Source organism: Cucurbita moschata, unplaced genomic scaffold, assembly GCF_002738365.1.
Source record: "Cucurbita moschata cultivar Rifu unplaced genomic scaffold, Cmos_1.0 Cmo_Scf00016, whole genome shotgun sequence".
Taxonomy (NCBI): Eukaryota; Viridiplantae; Streptophyta; class Magnoliopsida; order Cucurbitales; family Cucurbitaceae; genus Cucurbita; species Cucurbita moschata.
Genome location: NW_019268532.1, coordinates 2,908,789 through 2,929,651, shown reverse-complemented (window position 1 = coordinate 2,929,651; position 20,863 = coordinate 2,908,789). Strand labels below are relative to the sequence as shown.

At 34.1% G+C, this 20,863-nt stretch overlaps 3 protein-coding genes and 2 pseudogenes across 3 annotated transcripts; all 5 read left to right on the top strand.

Moving 5' to 3' along the window:
- LOC111454482 overlaps positions 1 to 7,859 on the top strand; it is a 22,327-nt pseudogene extending 14,468 nt beyond the window's left edge.
- LOC111454484 lies at positions 1,190 to 1,717 on the top strand. Its single transcript, XM_023095975.1, has one exon. The coding sequence runs from the start codon at positions 1,190 to 1,192 to the stop codon at positions 1,715 to 1,717; it is 528 nt and encodes a 175-aa protein (XP_022951743.1).
- Positions 3,761 to 4,325, top strand: LOC111454483 (probable calcium-binding protein CML11). Its single transcript, XM_023095974.1, has one exon. The coding sequence runs from the start codon at positions 3,798 to 3,800 to the stop codon at positions 4,323 to 4,325; it is 528 nt and encodes a 175-aa protein (XP_022951742.1). The 5' UTR covers positions 3,761 to 3,797.
- A 3,137-nt stretch (positions 7,860 to 10,996) lies between the features above and the next one.
- LOC111453966 lies at positions 10,997 to 11,524 on the top strand (annotated as a pseudogene).
- A 1,672-nt stretch (positions 11,525 to 13,196) lies between these two features.
- On the top strand, positions 13,197 to 13,752 carry LOC111454532 (probable calcium-binding protein CML11). The gene has a single exon (XM_023096030.1). It carries the CDS (start codon positions 13,222 to 13,224, stop codon positions 13,747 to 13,749), a length of 528 nt encoding a protein of 175 aa, XP_022951798.1. The 5' UTR covers positions 13,197 to 13,221; the 3' UTR covers positions 13,750 to 13,752.
- Positions 13,753 to 20,863: the final 7,111 nt, after the last annotated feature.

Sequence of the window (20,863 nt, the reverse complement as noted above, 5' to 3'; positions counted from 1 at the left end):
TTCCCCTAGAGATGATGAGTGCGGACGCGCACCTTATGATGAGCGCGAAAGCGCACAGGTGCGAAAGCACACAGATGAGGGTGTTCATGAGGCGCATGACACTATGGGGTTCCGCTGACCTCCGGACGTCGCTACAGATTAGCTTGACCAGAGGGTCCAGGGGGTGTGCGAGCGCCCTGGGGACTCACACTCGCACGTGTGAGTCGTGTGTAGGGAAGTACTACACATCCAATTTTTCCGAGACTGGAGGCCACCCCTAAGATGATTAGAGATAGGTCCCTAAATCATATTGCATGTGTTTGCATTTGCATGGCCCCTATAGTGGGGCCACTTACTGAGTATTCTTTGAAGTACTCAGGCCGTGTGCCACATCATTTTTCAGGTAAAGGCAAGGCGCACTTGTATGGAGGACGGCGGCATCGCGAGTAGAGACTGTGGCACGTGCATAGGGTAGATTCATATTTAAATTTCTAGTCTTAAGTTAGAATAGGTTGTTTTGCATTTCATTGTTTTAAATTATTTTGTATTTGTTTTTGTTTTCTCTAAATGTTCAGTATTTCATATTTAAACACGTAAGACCATGGCTGTGTTTTCTAGAGAAGAAGTTGTTTTAAACGTTTTTTTTTAAATTTACGTTATCAATTATGTTCATATAAGAGTTATTTCCTCATTATAGATGAGCATCAAACGTTAGTAGCGACTCTGAGTATGTGGAAATTTAGGGTCGTTACAGTATATGTCGTTACAAATTGTATTAGAACGATACCTCTCCCTGTAAGATGTGGTTTGGAGGCGAATGAAAGCGAAACTTTGTGGGCTTGTGATATCCGAGTAAAGGAGCAGTACATGATAAACTGAGACTACATGCGAATAAGAGTGATTCTGAGGATAGCATGACTAAAAAAAGACTTCAAGGAATTTAAAGTTACTACTTATACCAACAAATGAATCCATAAATAAATTATTAAAGCAAATATTACACATAAAGCATTTTTAGTGTATTGATTCTAAGTTTTATTTTTAAAAAAAAAAATAATAATAATAATTATCAAGATTACGTTCCCCTGAAAAGGAATAAGGTTATAAAGTTAAAAAGTTCTTTCTTGAATAGCTATAAATATGTGAACCATCTTAAGATTTCTTTCATCTTCAAACATTTCCTCTAAACTGACAAAGTCTTAGCTTCACAATGTTTGTCTCCAATCTCCAAGCTTGGGCCGAGAATGAAGCAAATGAATTGATGAAGAAGTATGACAAAGACGGTGATGGCATGCTCAATAAACAAGAGTTACAATTCTTTTTCCGTGATGTTCGAGGATCAACTCAACTCAACAATCGAGAAATTTTATCTAAGATCCCAAAGACAAACGACAATGCTGCACACATGTTAAGCTCAAATGCTCATACAAACTCAAAGATACAAGTACAAGATAAAGCTACAAAATCCTCGACAAAAGTTTTTAGTGAAAAGGCATCTGATGAGTCACTTAGTAGAGAGCAAATAAAGAAGATTTTCAAATATTACGACAGCGACAAAGATAGTTTTCTCAATAAAAGAGAAGTAACAAAAGCTTTTAGTTTTCTTGGTTCAGTTAATCCATATTACAGGGCTCAATACGCTTTGGATTATGCTGATGCTAATAATGATGGTCTTATCAGTGAAGATGAGCTTGACAAACTCATAGATTATGCTAGTAAAATCATCAAGAAAAAATGAGCTTATAAATTACTTTCTCGTGAATTTCATATTGTACCTGACGTCAATAGTTGATAACAATAAAATAAAAAGAAAGTAGTTGTAAATCAAGAATATGTATTTGGAAATAAAGAATTTATCTTACTTTATTATTAATATTAATTTTTTGTTAATGTATCTTTGTGAATGATTATCAAGCACAACAATGCTATCTTTATTAATACGATCATAGTCGAAATATTGACACAAAATAAATCAAAATGTTAAAATAAATTTTTCGAATGAGAACGAAACCTCGGTTCTGAAAAGTCCATGCAAATTCTTGTAATTAATCGAAAGACACCATGTAATTAAGAAATAACTCTTATTTAGAAACAACATGGGATAGCTTTGAGTAAGCCATGAGTAATAACACATTAGAGATTACACATGTTAACTGTATAATCAGACTAATTAAGTTCAGACCTTTGTATTCTAAAATAAGTATGAATAGACATTTATGATTCAGGAGTCTTGTAAACAACAACATGGGATATCATTGAGTAAGCCACGAGTAATAACACATGAGAGATTACTTATGTTAACTGTATAATTAGACTAATTAAGTTCAGACCTTTGTATTCTAAAATAAATATGAATAGACGTTTATGATTCAGGGGTCTTGTAAATAGGACTACTTATTAAATATTTTTATACTCCTCGTACGTATATTTTTTTTAATATGAAACTTGAACTACAGAAGGGTGATCAAGATATTTAATATCTAGTAAGACTATGGAGATAATTATAGACAAGAATCCTATTAAAAATTCAAAAAGTTATCTATTTTTAATGAGTAAACTCGATTTTTTACATACCAATGGTAGTAATCCTTTATAATTACGTTTGAAATGTCAAGTTGTTACAATCTAGTATATCATCATCTAGCTCAATTGAGTGGATGCAACTAATTACTATACCAAGTAGTTGGTAGAGGAAGATATTGTTCGATTTGGCCCATTACGTATCGTCGTCAACTTCACGATTTTAAAACGCGTCTACTAGAGGGAGGTTTTCGTTCCCCTCTCTGATTGATGTGGAATCTTACAGTTAAAAAAAATTAAGATGAAAAGTTTTATGTCCCACTAAAAAAATCTGTATAAATCATCTTGTACGTGTTTGCATCATGTATAGTACGTCTTATATCCACATTTATATTCTTTGATGTCTATAATGTTTTACTAAATGTTTTATTTCATATTTTGACAATATTTTAAATGAGATTCCAATCTAGAAAGTTATTAACGGTGAAATTTTTCATTTTACAAATATTTATTTTATTTTAGATTTAAATCGTAGGTTTCTCAAATATTTATCTACATGCATGCAAGGATGACCCTAAATAAAAGTCTTAAAATGTCGATACAATATAACTACAAGATTCTTAAATATATTTGATACATAAGACTTATATTCGAACTTTTATCAACGTGCATGGAAATCTTCAAATACTACGATACTTTGAATTATATTTCATATTTTAAACATGTAATATTAAATAAATATGCCCAATATATTTAGTTTCCAATACTCTAAAATCATCTCATTCTAGTTATTCTTTAAATTTAAATTTTTTTTATTCGATATTCCACCTTCTAAATTCACTTTAAAAAAACTTGTTATAAAGGGATATTTAGATACATTAAACATTGACTTTTTATAAAATATTTGATTTTTTTTTTCACGTTGTACTTATTAAATTTTCATATACAAAATATGAGTTTCCTTAAAGGTAGATAAGTGTTGAAGAAGGATATTTTTGTTTGACTCAACAAAATTCTATCCAACATTAAAAAAAAATAAAAACAAAACATGTTTTCAACAAGTAATCCAAACAAATCTGAATGCCAATAGCAAAGGGAAATTATATATATATATGTATATATATCTTTTTCTAAAGCAACCGTATTGATTCTAAGTTTTTATTCCATTCACCTCAAAATAGAATAAAGTTATAAAGTCGAAAAGTTCCTTTTTTAGTCGCTATAAAATACTTGAACGATCTTAAGATTTCTTCCATCCTCAAAAATTTCCTCCCAACTAACGAAGCCTTAGTTCAACAATGTCTGTCTCCATACTCCAAGCTTGGGCCGAGAATAAAGCAAATGAATTGATCAAGAAGTATGACAAAAACGGTGATGGTGTTCTCACTAAAGAAGAGCTACAAGTCTTTCTTCGTGATGTTCGAGGATCAACTCAACTCAACAATCAAGGGTTTTTATCTAAGATTCCAAGAACAAACGACAAGGGTGCACACAAGCTTAACTCAAATCCTCGTACAAACCCAAAAATACAAGTACAAAGCAAAGCTACAAAATCCTCGACAAAAGTTCTTAGTGAAAAGGTATCTAACGTGCCACTTAGTAGAGAGCAGATAAAGAAGATTTTCAAATATTATGACAGCGACAAAGATGGTTTTCTCAACATAAGAGAGGTAACGAAAGCATTTAGCTTTCTAGGCTCAATTAATCCATTCTACAAGGCGCAGTACGCTATGACTTTTGCTGATGCTAATAATGATGGTCTTATTAGTGAAGCTGAGCTTGAAAAACTCATAGATTATGCCTATAAAATTATCAAGAAGAAATGAACTTATAAGCTACTTCCTTGTGGATTCTATGTTGTGAGTTGTGATTTCTATTTGGGAATGATATTGGAAATAAATAATTTATTTATTGATTATTATTATTATTACTATTATTTTTTGTTGACCGGTATTAGAGCAAGTACAAGAATATTATCATAATTAATAGGATCATATCGAAATATGGACTCAAAATAAAATGTTAAAATAAATTTTCCAATTTAATCTCTAAAGTATTTAGATTATATAAAAATCTCATTCACTATAAATGGCATAGAAAGCTTAGCCACCTCTCTTAAACCATCTATTTAATATTTAAATGATAATCACTCTTAGCAGGTCCCACCATTTGGTTGGTACATTATAATCAATCAAAAAGATAGCTTGAGTAATCGAGGAGTAATAGCACATAACAAAACAGATACGTTAATAGTGTTAATTGTATACTTAGACCAATTAAAATAAAGCCTTCATATTCTAAGATAAGTATGAATGGATGTTTATGCCTCAGTGGTCTTGTAAGTAGGACTAGTTATTAAGTATTTTTATACTCTCCATATGTATATTATTATTTTTCATATGAAACTTGAATCGGCTTGGATCGTAATTAGGACATTCGATATCTGTTCTCTATTTTTCATGAGTAAACTCTGTTTTTTACATACCCATAGTACTAATCGTTTATAATAAGTTTAAAAAATCAAAGTTGTTACAACCTAGTAGACTGCGACCTAGTTCAACGAATGTCAACTAATTACTATACAAGTAGTTGGTAGAGGAAGAACTTTTCATTTCATAATCTTATTCCTTTGGGAGTTGAATAGAACATTAATCCGATTATTATAGTTTTTTAAAAGGGTTTTTAGAATCTAGCTTAATATTTATTTTTCAACTTCAGACACAAAAAAATCTTTAATCTTAATCATAGAATCAGAATAAAAATCTATTTTAAAGATGATTTTAATATTTTATTTATAAATTATGAAATTTAATGGCCTAAATGAAGATACAAAGTATTTGCTCTATACTTATATAGAATGAAGTATTTGAAGATTTTTTAAAAGAATATGTATTGATAAATTTGAATATAAACATTGGGCCAAAAATATTTTTCATAGTTAAAAGAAGAATATAACTTTTTGAACATAAAATCCTACTTAAAATATTGTGAAAGCATAAAATAAATTAAAGCAAATCACATAACTTCTAAACAACACATTCTATGGAAAGAAAAAAAAAAACATAAAACATTCTAAACATGGGGAGAAAGGTTACATGGCACATTTAGAAAATTCCCCACAATATGGTTTATGCAAAATTTCTTCTCAATAGACGTCAAATATTTCATTTTTTTTTTTTTTATAAACAAAAACAAATTCCTCTTTGATAATATATATATATATATATATATATATAAATAAAAGGGGAACAACTCTCTAATGCCTAAACCAACTAGGATATATATATATAAGCTAGTCAGGATAAACTACTCAATACTAGATGTTTGTTGATGGCGCTTTAATGGTCCCAACATAGTACATTGTAAAGACACTAAATAGTCATAAATAACATAAACTATGACACTCAAGTAAATAAGGGGTACATGAGTGAACCAAGAACACGTCTCAATGAGAGCAATTGTGAGGATAGAATGACTAAGAAAAACTTAAAGAAAAAATAAAAGCTACACCTATACCTACAAGGTGCAAGTTCCTTTTCAATCACTTAGTCAGAGGAACTTCATTGTTAAACGTGCTTTACTTGGAGGAATTCTATATTGGGTGGCCTTCTAGAAATTTTCGTTGGATACATATGAGTGAAGACAAAAGACATTGAAAGGACTCGTGTTGGTTCATGGGGATAGTCTTCTCTCTTACGAAGGAATGAGTAGGTAACATGACCATGTCATGGGGGGTTACAAGGGTCATCAGGTACTGAATTCGAATTCTGAATCCTAATTTGAATCTTGGCATGGGTCGTTACAAATGGTATCAGAGTGGTCCATCTCCTAGTAAGTGTGGTTCAAAGAGAAATCAAGGCGAAAGTTGGTGGGGTACATGAATGAACCGAGATCACATCTGAATGAGAATGATCATAAAACTAGGATAACTAAAAAAAGATTAAAAAGAATTTACACTACTTATGCCAACAATATTCACCTTTCTTTTTAGTGGATCAATCATAGGAACTCTATATGATTCAGCGTATTTTACTTAGAACAATTCTAGGTTGGGCCTAGTAAATTTTCCTAAGATACATATGAGTAAGGGCAAATCATGCTATACAGACTCATGTTGTTTTGTGGAGATAGTCTTCAATCTTAAGAAATGAGGAGTAGGTATGTGACAATGTTGTAGGGGATGCATGGGAATGACGAGGTCATTAAGTGTTGAATCCTTATCCGAATCCTAGGTATATGTCGCTACAAATTGTATTAGAGCGATATCTCTCCCTGTAAGATGTGGTTTAGAGACGAATGAAAGCGAAACTATGTGGGCTTGTGATATCCGAGTAAAGGAACAGTACATGATAAACTGACACTACATACGAATGAGAGTGATTGTGAGGATAGGATGACTAAAATAGACTTTCTATCTAACCAACAAATGAATCCATAAATAAATTATTAAAGCAAATATTACACATAAAGCATTTTTATATTTATGTCTATCCACAAGCAACATCTTTTTTCAAAGCTACGATATTGATTCTAAATTTTTTTTATGTAATAAAGAATTATCAAGATTATGTTCCATTCACGTACAAAAGGAATAAGGTTTTGAAGTTAAAAAGTTCTTTTTTGAGTTGCTATAGATACGTGAACCATTTTAAGATTTCTTCCATCTTCAAACATTTCATCTAAACTAACAAAGTCTTAGCTTAACAATGTCTGTCTCCAATCTCCAGACTTGGGCTGAGAATGAAGCAAATGAATTGATGAAGAAGTATGACAAAACGGTGATGGCATGCTCAGTAAAGAAGAGCTACAGTTCTTTCTCCGTGATGTTCGAGGGTCAACTCAACTCAACAATCGAGAAAATTTATCTAAGATCCCAAAGACAAACGACAATGTTGTGCACATGTTAAGCTCTAATGCTCATACAAACTCAAAGATAGAAGTACAAGGCAAAGAAACAAAATCCTCAACAAAAGTTCTTAGTGAAAAGGCATTTGATGAGCACTTAGTAGAGAGCCAATAAAGAAGATTTTCAAATATTAGGACAGCCACAAATATGGTTTTCTCAACAAAAAAGAGGTAACAAAATCTTTTAGTTTTCTAGGCTCAATTAATCCATACTACAGAGCTCAATACACTTTGGATTATGCTGCTACTAATAATGATGGTTTTATCAGTGAAGATGAACTTGATAAACTCCTAGATTATGCCTATAAATCATACAAGAGTCACTTAGGAATCAAGTCTAAAGGATTATGGTTCTTCAACCTTCTTCTCCGGTGATGAAATTCAAGAAGAAATGAGCTTAAGCTACTTTCTCATGAATTCCATGTTGTGATTTCTCTTTGGGAATGATATTGGAAATAAAGAATTTAATGTTTAGTTGTCCTTTGTGAATGATATTGGAGAAAGCACAAGAATATTATTGTTGACTCAAAATAAAATGTGAAAATAAATTTTTCAATTTAATCCCTAAAGTATTTAGATTATATAAAAATCTCATTCATTATGAACCGCATAGAAAACTTCTTAAATTTGTATGCCACCTCTCTTAAACTAACTATTTAATATGTAAAAAATGATAATCACTCTGAACTGATCAATAGTTCAATCTCCAACGTCAATTGAAAATACAATTTTCATCATATCATTTAAAATTTTGGAGAGAATCGACACTATAACTTATTGATTGGTTATGCCACTATCTCTTTCTCTACCCATGATGTGCTTTACGTCTCAATATTGTAAAAATATACGTCAACTATGTTATATGATTACAAGCCCTTACATTTGAATGAGAACCTGCACTCCAAAAAGTCCATGCAAATTCTTGTAAGAGACTAAAACAAGGTGATTTTAAGGCGAGAATATTGTAACATCCAAGGTATTATCAATTTTCACATTAGAAATAATTTCTTTTGTGAGTTACTCATTTAAGGTGACGTAATTCAGCATTCATTTGTCCAACTTAAACACAATAATTTACACAAATTTTGTTAGCAATCGTAAAAAGTACTATAAAATCTAAAAGCATTTGGTTTTAACAATCAATCAAAAAGATGACCTTGAGTAAGCCATGAGTTATAGCACAACAAAATAGATACGTTAATAGTGCTTATTATATACTTAGATCAATTAAAATAAGGCCTTTGTATTCTAAGATAAGTATGAATGAACGTTTATGCCTCCATGGTCTTGTAAGTAGGACTACTTATTAAGTATTTTTATACTTTTCATACATTGCATTATTATTTTTTATATGAACTTGAATTTGCTTGGATGGTGATCAGGACATTCCGTGTCTATTCTCAATTTTTCATGAGTAAATTCTGTTTTTTACATGCTCATAATAGTAATGGTTATAATAAGTCTAAAAAGTCAAGTTGTTACAGCCTAGTAAACTGTAATCTAGTTCAACTAATTACTATACAAGTAGTTGGTAGAGGAAGAACTTTTGAATTATTATTTTTTATTATAGTTTTTTAAAAGGGTTCTTAGAATCTGCTTAATATTTGTTTTTTTACCTTCAGACAAAAAAAAAAAAAAAAAAAAAACTTCAACCTTACATCATAAAATTAGAATCAAAATATACTTTGAAGATAATTTTAATATTTCATTTTTAAATTATGAAATTTAATTGCCCAATTAAAGATACAATGTATTTGCTCTATGCTAAAAGTATACCAGAAACATTTGAAGATTTTTTTAATAGAATATGTATGATAAATTGGAATATAAATATTATACAAGATCAAAACCTATTTAAAATAATGTGAAAATAATGTGAAAGCATATCAGGTGACTTCTAAAACATTCTAGAAAAAAAAAACATAAATATGGACATAAAACATTCTAAACATGCCGACAAAGGCTATATGACACGTTTAGAAAATGTTGAGGAATCTAATACATCCCTGTAATATGGTTTATGCAAAATTTCCTTTAAATGGACCTAAAACCTTTCATCTTTTTCTTTTTTATTTTAAACCAAAACAAATTGAACTTCGATAATATCATAAATACTCTGATGCCTAAACCAACTACAATATAGGTGTAAGCTAGTCATGATAAACAACTCACTACTAGATGTTTGTTGATGGCCCTTTAATGGTCCCAACATAGTACATTGATAACATAGAGAGACACTATATTATCATAAATAACATAAACTATGACACCCAAGTAAATGAGGGGTACATGAGTGAACCAAGAACACATCTCAATTAGAGCAATTGTGAGGATAGAATGACTAAGAAAAACTTAAACAAAAAATAAAAGCTACTACCTATACCTACAAGGTGTAAGTTCCTTTTCGATGACTCAGTGAGAGGAACTTCATTGTTAAACATGCTTCACTTTAAGGAATTCTATATTGGGTGACCTTCTAGAAATTTTCATTGGATGCATGTGAGTGAGGACAAAAGACACTGGAAGGACTCATGTTGGTTCATGGGGATAGTCTTCTCTCTTACGAAGGGATGAGTAGGTAACATGACCATGTCATGGGGGGTACAAGGGTCATTAGGTACTCAATTCGAATTCCGAATCCTGATATGAATCTTGGGCATGAGTTGTTACAAATGGTATCAGAGTGGTCTGTCTCCTAGTAAGTGTGGTTCGAGGAGAAATCAAGGCGAAAGTTGGTGGGGTACATGAATGAACCGAGACCACATCTGAATAAGAATGATCATAAAACTAGGATAGCTAGGAAAAGAATAAAAAGAATTAACACTACTTATGCCAACAATGTTCACCTTTCTTTTTAGAGGATCAATCATAGGAACTCTACATAGTTAAGCGTGTTTTACTTAGAACAATTCTAGGTTGGGCCTAGTAAATTTTCCTAAGATACATATGAGTAAGGATAAATCATGCTATAAAAACTCATGTTGGTTTGTGGGGATAGTCTTCAATCTTAAGAAATGAGGAGTAGGTATGTGACAATGTTGCAGGGGACGCAGGGGAATGACGAGGTCATTAAGTATTGAATCCTAATCCGAATCCTAAGTATATGTCGTTAATTGTATTAGAGCGATACCTCTCCCTGTAAGATGTGGTTTGGAGACGAATGAAAGCAAAACTTTGTGGGCTTTTGATATCTGAGTAAAGGAGCAGTACATGATGAACTGAGACTACATACGAACGAGAGTGATTCTGAGGATAGGACGACTAAAAAAGACTTCAAGAACTTAAAGTTATTACCTATATCAACAAATGAATCCATGAATAAATTTTGAAAGCAAATATTACACATAAAGCATTTTTATATTTATGTCTATCTACGAGCAACCTCTTTTTTCAAAGCGACCGTACTGATTCTAAGTTTTTTTTTAAAACAAAAATAATAATAATTATCAAGATTATGTTCCATTCACCTGAAAAGGAATATGGTTATAAAGTTAAAAAGTTCTTTCTTGAATGGCTATAAATACGTTCACCATCTTAAGATTTCTTCCATCTTCAAACATCTCCTCTAAACTGACAAAGTCTTAGCTTCACAATGTCCGTCTCCAATCTCCAAGCTTGGGCTAAGAATGAAGCAAATGAATTGATGAAGAAGTATGACTAAGACGGTGATGGAGTGCTCAATAAAGAAGAGTTACTATTCTTTCTCCGTGATGTTCGAGGATCAACTCAACTCAACAATCGAGAAATTTTATCTAAGATCCCAAAGACAAACGACAATGCTGCACACATGTTAAGCTCAAATGCTTATACAAACTCAAAGATACAAGTACAAGACAAAGCTACAAAATCCTCGACAAAAGTTTTTAGTGAAAAGGCATCTGATGAGCCACTTAGTAGAGAGCAAATAAAGAAGATTTTCAAATATTACGACGATGATAAAGATGGTTATCTCAACAAAAGAGAGGTAACAAAAGCTTTTAGTTTTCTGGGTTCAATTAATCCATACTACAGGGCTCAATACGCTTTGGATTATGCTGATGCTAATAATGATGGTCTTATCAGTGAAGATGAGCTTGACAAACTCATAGATTATGCCAGTAAAATCATCAAGAAGAAATGAGCTTATAAACTTCTTTCTCATGACTTTCATATTGTACCTGAAGTCGATTGTTGATAACAATAAAATAAAGAGAAAGTAGTTGTAAATCAAGAATATGTATTTGGAAATAAAGAATTTATCTTACTTTTTATTATTTTCTTTTTGTGAATGATATCGGAGCAAGCACAAAAATATTATCTTTATTAATATGATCATAGTCGATATATTGACACATAATAAATAAAAATATTAAAATAAAATTTTCGACTGAGAACGCAACCTGTGTTCGAGAAAGTCCATGCAAATTCTTGTAAAAAATCGAAAGACGCATATAATTAAGAAATAACTCTTATTTAGAAACAACATGGGACCGAAAAGACTAAATGAGATTCAAGTATGCAAAACTATTCCACGACTAGCAATAACAACGAGAGAATACATATGTTAATTGTGTCACTAAACCTATTTAATTCAGACCTTTGTATTCTAAGATAAGTATGAATAGACGTTTATGATACAGTGGTCTTGCAAGCAAAACTACTTATTAAATATTTTAAATATTTTTATACTCCCCGTACGTATATTTTTTTAATATGAAACTTGAATCTACATGGATCCTAATCAAGACATTCGAGATGATTATAGACAAGAATTTTGTTATAGATTCAAGAAGTTATCTATTTTTAATGAGTAAACTCTATTTTTTATATATCAATGGTAGTAAACGTTTGTCATTACGTCTGAAGAGTCAAGTTGTTACAACTTAGTAGACCGTAACCTAGCTAAATTGAGTGGATGTCAACTAATTACTATACCAACTAGCTGGTAAACGAAGGTATTGTTCGTTTTGGCCCATTACATATCGTCGTCCGCCTCACAGTTTTAAAATGCGTCTCCTAGGGAGATCTTTACATACCTGTGTATAGAATGTTTCATTCCCCTCTCGATCTCACCGTTAAAAAAAAATTAAGTTGAAAAATTATTAATTGTGAGAATTTTCATTTTACAAATATTTATTTTATTCCAGATTTAAATCTTAGGTTTCTCAAACTTTTATCAACGTACATGTAACGATGACCCTAAACAGAAGTCTTAAAAAGTGATAAAATATAGCTACAAGATTCTTAAATATATTTGATTCATAAGACTTATATTCAAATTTTTATCACGTGCATGGAAATCTTCAAATACTACGAACATTTTGTACTTTAGTTTATAACAAATACTTTCAATTAAATTTCATATTTTAAACATGTAATACCGTAAGATCATCGCATTCTAGTTATTCTTTAAATTTAAACTTCTTTTTTACGAGATATTTCACGTTCTAAATTCACTTTCACTTTAATAAAGTGTCCATTCAATGAATTCAGGTTAAAACTTGTTATAAATGGATTTTTAGATACTTTAAACATTGACTTTTTATAAAATTCTATCAAACATTAAAAAAAACATGTTTTCAACAAGTAACCGAACAAATTTGAATTCGTATAGCAAGGGGAGACTATATATATATATATATATATATATATCCACGGGCAATATTTTTTTCCAAAGCAACGGTATTGATTCTAAGATTTTATTCCATTCACCTCAAAAAAGAATAAAGTTATAAAGTCAAAAGTTCATTTTTTAGTCGCTATAAAATACTTGAACCATCTTAAGATTTCTTTCATCCTCAAAAATTTCTTCCCACCCAACGAAGCCTTAGTTCAACAATGTCTGTCTCCATACTCCAAGCTTGGGCCGAGAATGAAGCAAATGAATTGATGAAGAAGTATGACAGAAACGGTGATGGTGTTCTCACTAAAGAAGAGCTACAAGTCTTTCTCCGTGATGTTCGAGGATCAACTCAACTCAACCATCAAAGGTTTTTATCTAAGATTCCAAAAACAAACGACAAGGGTGCACACCAGCTTAGTTCAAATGCTCATACAAACCCAAAAATACAAGTACAAGGCACAGCTACAAAATCCTCGACAAAAGTTCTTAGTGAAAAGGTATCTAATGTGCCACTTAGTAGAGAGCAGATAAAGAAGATTTTCAAATATTATGACAGCGACAAAGATGGTTTCCTGAACACAAGAGAGGTAACGAAAGCATTTAGCTTTCTAGGCTCAATTAATCCATTCTACAAGGCTCAGTACGCTATGACTTTTGCTGATGCTAATAATGATGGTCTTATTAGTGAAGCTGAACTTGAAAAACTCATAGATTATGCCTGTAAAATCATCAAGAAGAAATGAGCTTGTAAGCTACTTTTTCGTGGATTCAATGTTGTGATTTCTATTTGTCAATGATATTGGAAATAAATTATTTATTTATTTATTTTTTATTTTTTTTATTTTTTTATTTTTAACTAGTCTTTGTGAATGATATTGGAGGAAGCACAAGAATATTATCATAATTAATATGATCCTATCACTCAAAATAAATTGTTAAAATAAATTTTCCAATTTAATCTCTAAAGTATTTAGATTATACAAAAATCTCATTCTCTATGAATGGGAGAGAAAGCTTCTCAAACTTGTGTGCCACCTCTCTTAAACCATCTATTTAATATTTGAAAAGTGATAATGAGACTTTGAGCAGGTTTAGCGTTTGGTTTGTACATTACAATCAATAAAAAAGATAGCTTCAATAAGCGAAGTAATAGCATATAACAAAATTGATAGGTTAATAGTGCTAATCGTATATTTAGACCAACTAAAATAAGGCCTTCATATTCTAAGATAAGTAGGAATGAATGTTCATGCTTCAAAGGTCTTGTATGTAGGACTACTTATTAAGTATGGTTATACTCCATACGTATATTATTATTTTTCATAGGAAACTTGAATCTGCTTGGATCGTGATCAGGACATTCAGTGTCTATTCTTTATTTTTCATGAGTAAACTCCGTTTTTTACATACCCACAGTACTAATCGTTTATAATAAGTTTAAAAAGTCAAGTTGTTACAACGTAGTAGACCGCTACCTAGTTCAACGAATGCCAACTAATTACTATACAAGTAGTAGAGGAAGAACTTTTGATTTCATATCAAAATCTTATTCCTTTTGGAGGTGAATAGATCATTACTCTAATTATTATTTTTTATTATAGTTTTTTAAAAGGGTTTTTAGAATCTAGATTAATATTTATTGTTAAACTTCAAACACAAAAAATCTTCAATCTTATGTTATAGAATGAGAATCAAAATCTACTCTAAAGATGATTTTAATATTTCATTTGTAAATTATGAAATTTAATTGCGGAAATAAAGATACAAAGTATTTTCTCGAATGAAGTATTTGAAGATTTTTTTTAATAGAATATGTATCATTATGGACCAAAAATATTTTTCATAGTTAAAAGAAGAATATAACTTTTTGAATATAAAATCCTACTTAAAATCTGTGAAAGCATAAAATAAATTAAAGCAAATCACATAACTTCTTAACAACATAAAATAAAACATTCTAGAAAAAAAAAACATAAAACATTCTAGAAAAAAAAAACATAAAACATTCTAAACATGGGGAGAAAGGTTATATGGCACATTTAGAAAATTCCCCGCAACATGGTTTATGGAAAATTTCCTCTAAATAGACGTAAAACCTTTCATTTTTTCTTTTTTTTTTTTTTAAACAAAAACAAATTCCTCTTTGATAATATCATAAATATGAGGGGAACAACTCTGATGCCTAAACCAACTAGAATATATATGTAAGCTAGTCATGATCATAAACAACTCACTACTAGATGTTTGTTGATGACCCTTTAATGGTCCCAACATAGTACATTGATAACGTGCAAAGACACTATATAGTCATAAATAATATAAACTATGACACTCAAGTAAATGAGGAGTACATGAGTGAACCAAGAACACATCTCAATGAGAGCAATTGTGAGGATAGAATGACTAAGAAAGGCTTAAAGAAAAAATAAAAGCTACTACCTATACATACAAGGTGTAAGTTCCTCTTCGATGACTCAGTCAGAGGAACTTCATTGTTAAACGTGCTTTACTTGGAGGAATTCTATATTGGGTGACCTTCTAGAAATTTTCATTGGATGCATGTGAGTGAGGACAAAAGATACTGGAAGGACTCGTGTTGGTTCATGGGGATAGTCTTCTCTCTTACGAAGGGATGAGTAGGTAACATGACCATGTCATGGGGGACTACAAGGGTCATTAGGTACTCAATTCAAATTCTGAATCCCGATCTGAATCTTCGGCATGGGTCGTTACAAATGGTATTAGAGTGGTCCCTCTCCTAGTAAGTGTGGTTCGAGGAGAAATTAAGGCAAAAGTAGGTGGGGTACATGAATGGACCGAGACCACGTCTGAATGAGAATGATCATAAAACTAGGATAACTAAGAAAAGATTAAAAAGAATTTACACTACTTATGCCAACAATGTTCACCTTTCTTTTTAGTGGATCAATCATAGGAGCTCTATATGGTTAAGCGTGTTTTACTTAGAACAATTCTAGGTTGGGCCTAGTGAATTTTCCTAAGATACGTATGAGTAAGGACAAATCATGCTATAAAGACTCATGTTGGTTTGTGGGGATAGTCTTCAATCTTAAGAAATGAGGAGTAGGTATGTGACAATGTTGCAGGCGACGCAGGGGAATGACGAGGTCATTAAGTGTTGAATCCTTACCCGAATCCTAGGTATATGTCGTTACAAATTGTATTAGACCCATACCTCTCCCTATAAGATGTGGTTTGGAGACGAATGAAAGCGAAACTTTGTGGGCTTGTGATATCCGAGTAAAGGAGCAGTACATGATGTGCATACAAATGAGAGTGATTCTGAAAATAGCATGACTAAAAAAGACTTCAAGAAACTTAAGGTTACTACCTATACCAACAAATGAATCCATGAATAAATTATTAAAGCAAATATTACACATAAAGCATTTTTATATTTATGTCTATCCACGAGCAACATCTTTTTTCAAAGCAACCGTATTGATTCTGTAACGACCCGGGAAAGAAAGAAAGAAAAAAGAAAATATTATATATATATATATATATATATATATATATATATATATATATATATATATATGATAAATGAAAACGAGAAAACGAAAAAAAAACAAAAAAAACCCAGTCGCCGGAAAACCCGCGAGTTTTCCGGCGACCGCCGTGTTTCGCGGAACCCACGCGAAACGATGGCCACAGCGCGCCCACCCTTAGCCCAGCATCTTCAGAACGCCTGCAAAGGGAGAAAAGAGAGAAAAATTTCGAGCGAGAGAAAGAGATTTCGGACAAACGTCGGCGAGTGTTCAGTTTCTCCGACGAGCCCTCAAATCACCCTTAAACCGACACCAAACAACCTGTTACTACCGTAAGAGAGATCTCTAACGATAGCACAACAACTCAGGGGCATTTGGTGTTATTTCGTAAGCGTCGTCGTCGGTAACCGAGGTCGAAAAGTTAGGTTTCTTAATCGATTCTTAGATCTATGGCTTTTAGGAGCTTTTAGGCCGCAAAACTCCCAAAAAAGGAAAGAAGGACGACGAACAAAGAGGAAAAGAGAAGGAAGAGGACCGAAATCGGCAACGAAAACGCCGCGGGAAGGAGAGAGAAAACTCGCCGGAAAATCGGCCAAAGTCGGGTAAGGAAGACGAGATCCACGGATCCGGGTCAACCTGAACCCAGAACCCGGGAGAGCCAGCCCGTTTCCCCCCTTGGCCTCTGCCTTCGACCCAGCCCAACTACAGCGGCCCAAACCTCAAACCGGCCCAGAAGCTACGGTTCAGTTGAACCAACCCAGACTAGACCCACGGTCCAATTGAGCCGGCCTGCAAACCAAACACTTGCGGCCCAGCCCAGTAAGCCGAGGCCCAACGTTTAGCCTTGGCCCAGTAGCCTTCCACAGCCCGCGACCCGAACCGGACTGCGACCCGCGCTTCGACCAGACACTACCGCCCGACGTGGCTTTCTCTGCTGCTGCCACGTGTCACACAGCGGCGCGGCAGTCCTTGGCTCGGCTCGGCGCAAACGGCTCGGGCTCCCTCCGGTGACGCTCCGGCGGCTCCTCCGGCTGTTCGGCTCGGCTCACCTGTTTTCAGCCCGGTTTCCACTGTTCCGACCCTCCCGAATCTGTTTTCGGCCCCGATTAAGGTATCCGAGGCCGTTTCAGAGCCGTATTTCACATTTATTAAATTATAGGTAAATTAATTGTGAAATACTAACGGAAAGTGGTGGACGGTGTGATAGGAAACAAACCCCGAGGACGTAGGGAGCGGCTCTCACGGAACGGGAGCTTACGTTTAGCGATTTAGGGAGTACTTCGGCCAAGGCCAACCAAGTAAGTGGCCTTACTATAGGATAGGCTAAATAATTGTATGAGTTATGATGATGTGTGGATTATGATGCTTGATGATATGTGCGGTATATACATATTTTGTTGAGTGACGCTTGATATGTTTGACGCACGTTGTGGCATTATGATGAGCATGATGATTGCATGATTTTTACCTTAATATGATGATGCTTTCCATATTGAGCATGCTAGATGATGATGAGTGCCATATTGCATCATGTCGTTAGATCGACGTAGGACACAACCCTAAGAGCATGAAAATGATATTAATATAAATATCTACGAGTATGCGTTACCTAGAGTAACAAAGAGATGAGACTAGAGGGTTGTGTCAGAAGAGACATTACGATGGATTTAGAGGGACCTCATGCATTTTGTATGTTCATAAGCATAGGGCTACTTCCCCTAGAGATGATGAGTGCGGACGCGCACCTTATGATGAGCGCGAATGCGCACAGGTGCGAAAGCACACAGATGAGGGTGTTCATGAGGCGCATGACACTATGGGGTTCCGCTGACCTCCGGACGTCGCTACAGATTAGCTTGACCAGAGGGTCCAGGGGGTGTGCGAGCGCCCTGGGGATTCACACTCGCACGTGTGAGTCGTGTGTAGGGAAGTACTACACATCCAATTTTCCGAGACTGGAGGCCACCCCTAAGATGATTAGAGATAGGTCCCTAAATCATGGTTGCATGTGTTTGCATTTGCATGGCCCCTATAGCGGGGCCACTTACTGAGTATTCTTTGAAATACTCAGGCCGTGTGCCACTTCATTTTTCAGGTAAAGGCAAGGTGCACTTGTACGGAGGACGGCGGCATCGCGAGTAGAGACTGTGGCACGTGCATAGGGTAGACTCATATTTAAATTTCTAGTCTTAAGTTAGAATAGGTTATTTTGCATTCCATTGTTTTAAATTATTTTGTATTTGTTTTTGTTTTCTCTAAATTTCAGTATTTCATATTTAAACACGTAAGACCATGGCTGTGTTTTTCAGAGAAGAAGTTGTTTTAAACGTTTTTTTCTGAAATTTTCGTTATCAATTATGTTCATGTAGGAGTTATATTTCCGCATTATAGATGAGCATGAGACGTTAGTAGCGACTCTGAGTATGTGGAAATTTAGGGTCGTTACAGTTGGTATCAGAGCTCTAGGTTTTAGATTCTGTAGACTAGCCTACAATGTAGGCTTGGCACGTTCCATGGTCCCAACGTCGATGCCCCGTCACCGTCAGGTACGCCTTGCACAAGATAAGAAAAGGGAAACGTTTTCAAACTCGCATGCATTTTTATGTTAATGTTACTGAAATTGTTTTGATATTTCACGTATTTATTTAAGAGCATGATGTGATGTGTTGCATGATGAGTGATTTTGTTTGCAATATGATTTGAACTTAGTAGATGTAATGCATAGCATAATTTCATAGGTAATGAGCCTTAGATTTAAGAGATGATATCTTGGTTCCTAGAACCATGCTGCCTAGACCATGCGAAAGAGTAAGACGAGGAAGGGGACTACCTCCTATTAGAAATAGAGGACGAGGTGAGGCTGAAGAGAGCCCACCTCGAGAGGGATCAGAGACAGGGTTTGAATTAAAACCCTTATTGTATGTATGGTCGGCAAGCAGCCCTGAGAGGGTAGACGTAGTAACTAAGGATAGAGAAAAGAATGACCAAGCAATAGTAGCCGACCAAACTCTAAGCGTAGTCCTAATAGTATAAAGATGACCGACTTCGACGTAGTACTAGGCATGGATTGACTAGCTGCAACCCATGATATTATAGAATGTCGCAAAAAAAAAAAAAAAAACAAAAAAAAAGTGATATTCTCACCATCGGTGGGACCTAGCTTTAAATTTAAAGGCACAAATACCGGGGCTACCCCCAAAGGTAGTCTCGATGATGAAAGCAAAGAGATTAGTCCAACAAGGCGGTTGGACTATATTAGCATGTGCCGTAGATGTAAGAGGAAAAGAAAAGACCCTAGAAAACGTGTCAATCGTAAACGAGTTTTCAGATGTGTACCCAGATGACCTACTTGGAATACCCCCTTCCCGAGCGGTCGACATCATCATCGAACTCGAGCCGGGAACTGGGCCTATTTCTAAAGCACCCTACCACATGGCGCTAGCAGAGTTGAAAGAACTCAAGGCACAATTACAAGACCTACAGGATAAAGGGTTCATTCGACCTAGCATATTCCCCTGGGTTGCACCAGTGTTGTTTGTTCAGAAGAAAGATGGATTGATGCGTTTGTGCATCGATTACAGAGAGTTAAATAAGAGAACCATAAAGAACAAATACCCTCTGCCCAGAATAGAAGACTTAATTCGATCAACTAAGAGAAGCAACGATATTTTCTGAGATAGATCTGCGGTCAGGATATCAGAATAAAGAGTAAAGAAAAAGACGCACCAAAGACAACATTTAGGAAAGGTATGATCGCTATAAGTTCGTGGTATGTCATTTAGCCTCACCAATGCTCCAGTTGTGTTAACAGAGTTAATGAACCGAGTGTTCAAGAACTGTCTAGATACTTTTGTGATCGTGCTCATGGATGACATCTGAGTGTACTCGAAAATAGACTTGGAACTCCAGGAACACCTCTAAAAAGTCCTAACCACCCTAAGAGAGAACAAGTTGTATACCAAGTTCTCAAAGTGTGAATTTTGGTTACGATAAGTCTCTTCCCTAGGTTACGTGGCGGCAAGGACGAAGTATCCGTAGATCCTACTAAGGTCAAAGCGGTCATGAAATAGGAACGCCCAACTTCGACAAAATCAGTACAGAGTTTCTTGAGACTAGTGAGATACTATCGAAGGTTCGTGTAGCACTTCGCTAGAATAGCCTCGCCTTTGACACAGCTAACGAGAAAAGGGGTACCATTTATATGAAATGATGCTTGTGAGGCAAGCTTCCAAAACATAAAAGAGAGATTGGTAACCGTCCCGGTACTCACGGTACCCGAGATCTCAGAAGAGTACGTAATCTATAGTGACGCCTTTGAAGAATGGACTAGGATGTGTGTTAATGC

What these genes read in the sequence shown, in the direction of transcription:
- LOC111454484 (XM_023095975.1), top strand. Translation starts at nt 1,190, where the DNA reads ATGTTTGTCTCCAATCTCCAAGCTTGGGCCGAGAATGAAGCAAATGAA.
- LOC111454483 (XM_023095974.1), top strand. Translation starts at nt 3,798, where the DNA reads ATGTCTGTCTCCATACTCCAAGCTTGGGCCGAGAATAAAGCAAATGAA.
- LOC111454532 (XM_023096030.1), top strand. Translation starts at nt 13,222, where the DNA reads ATGTCTGTCTCCATACTCCAAGCTTGGGCCGAGAATGAAGCAAATGAA.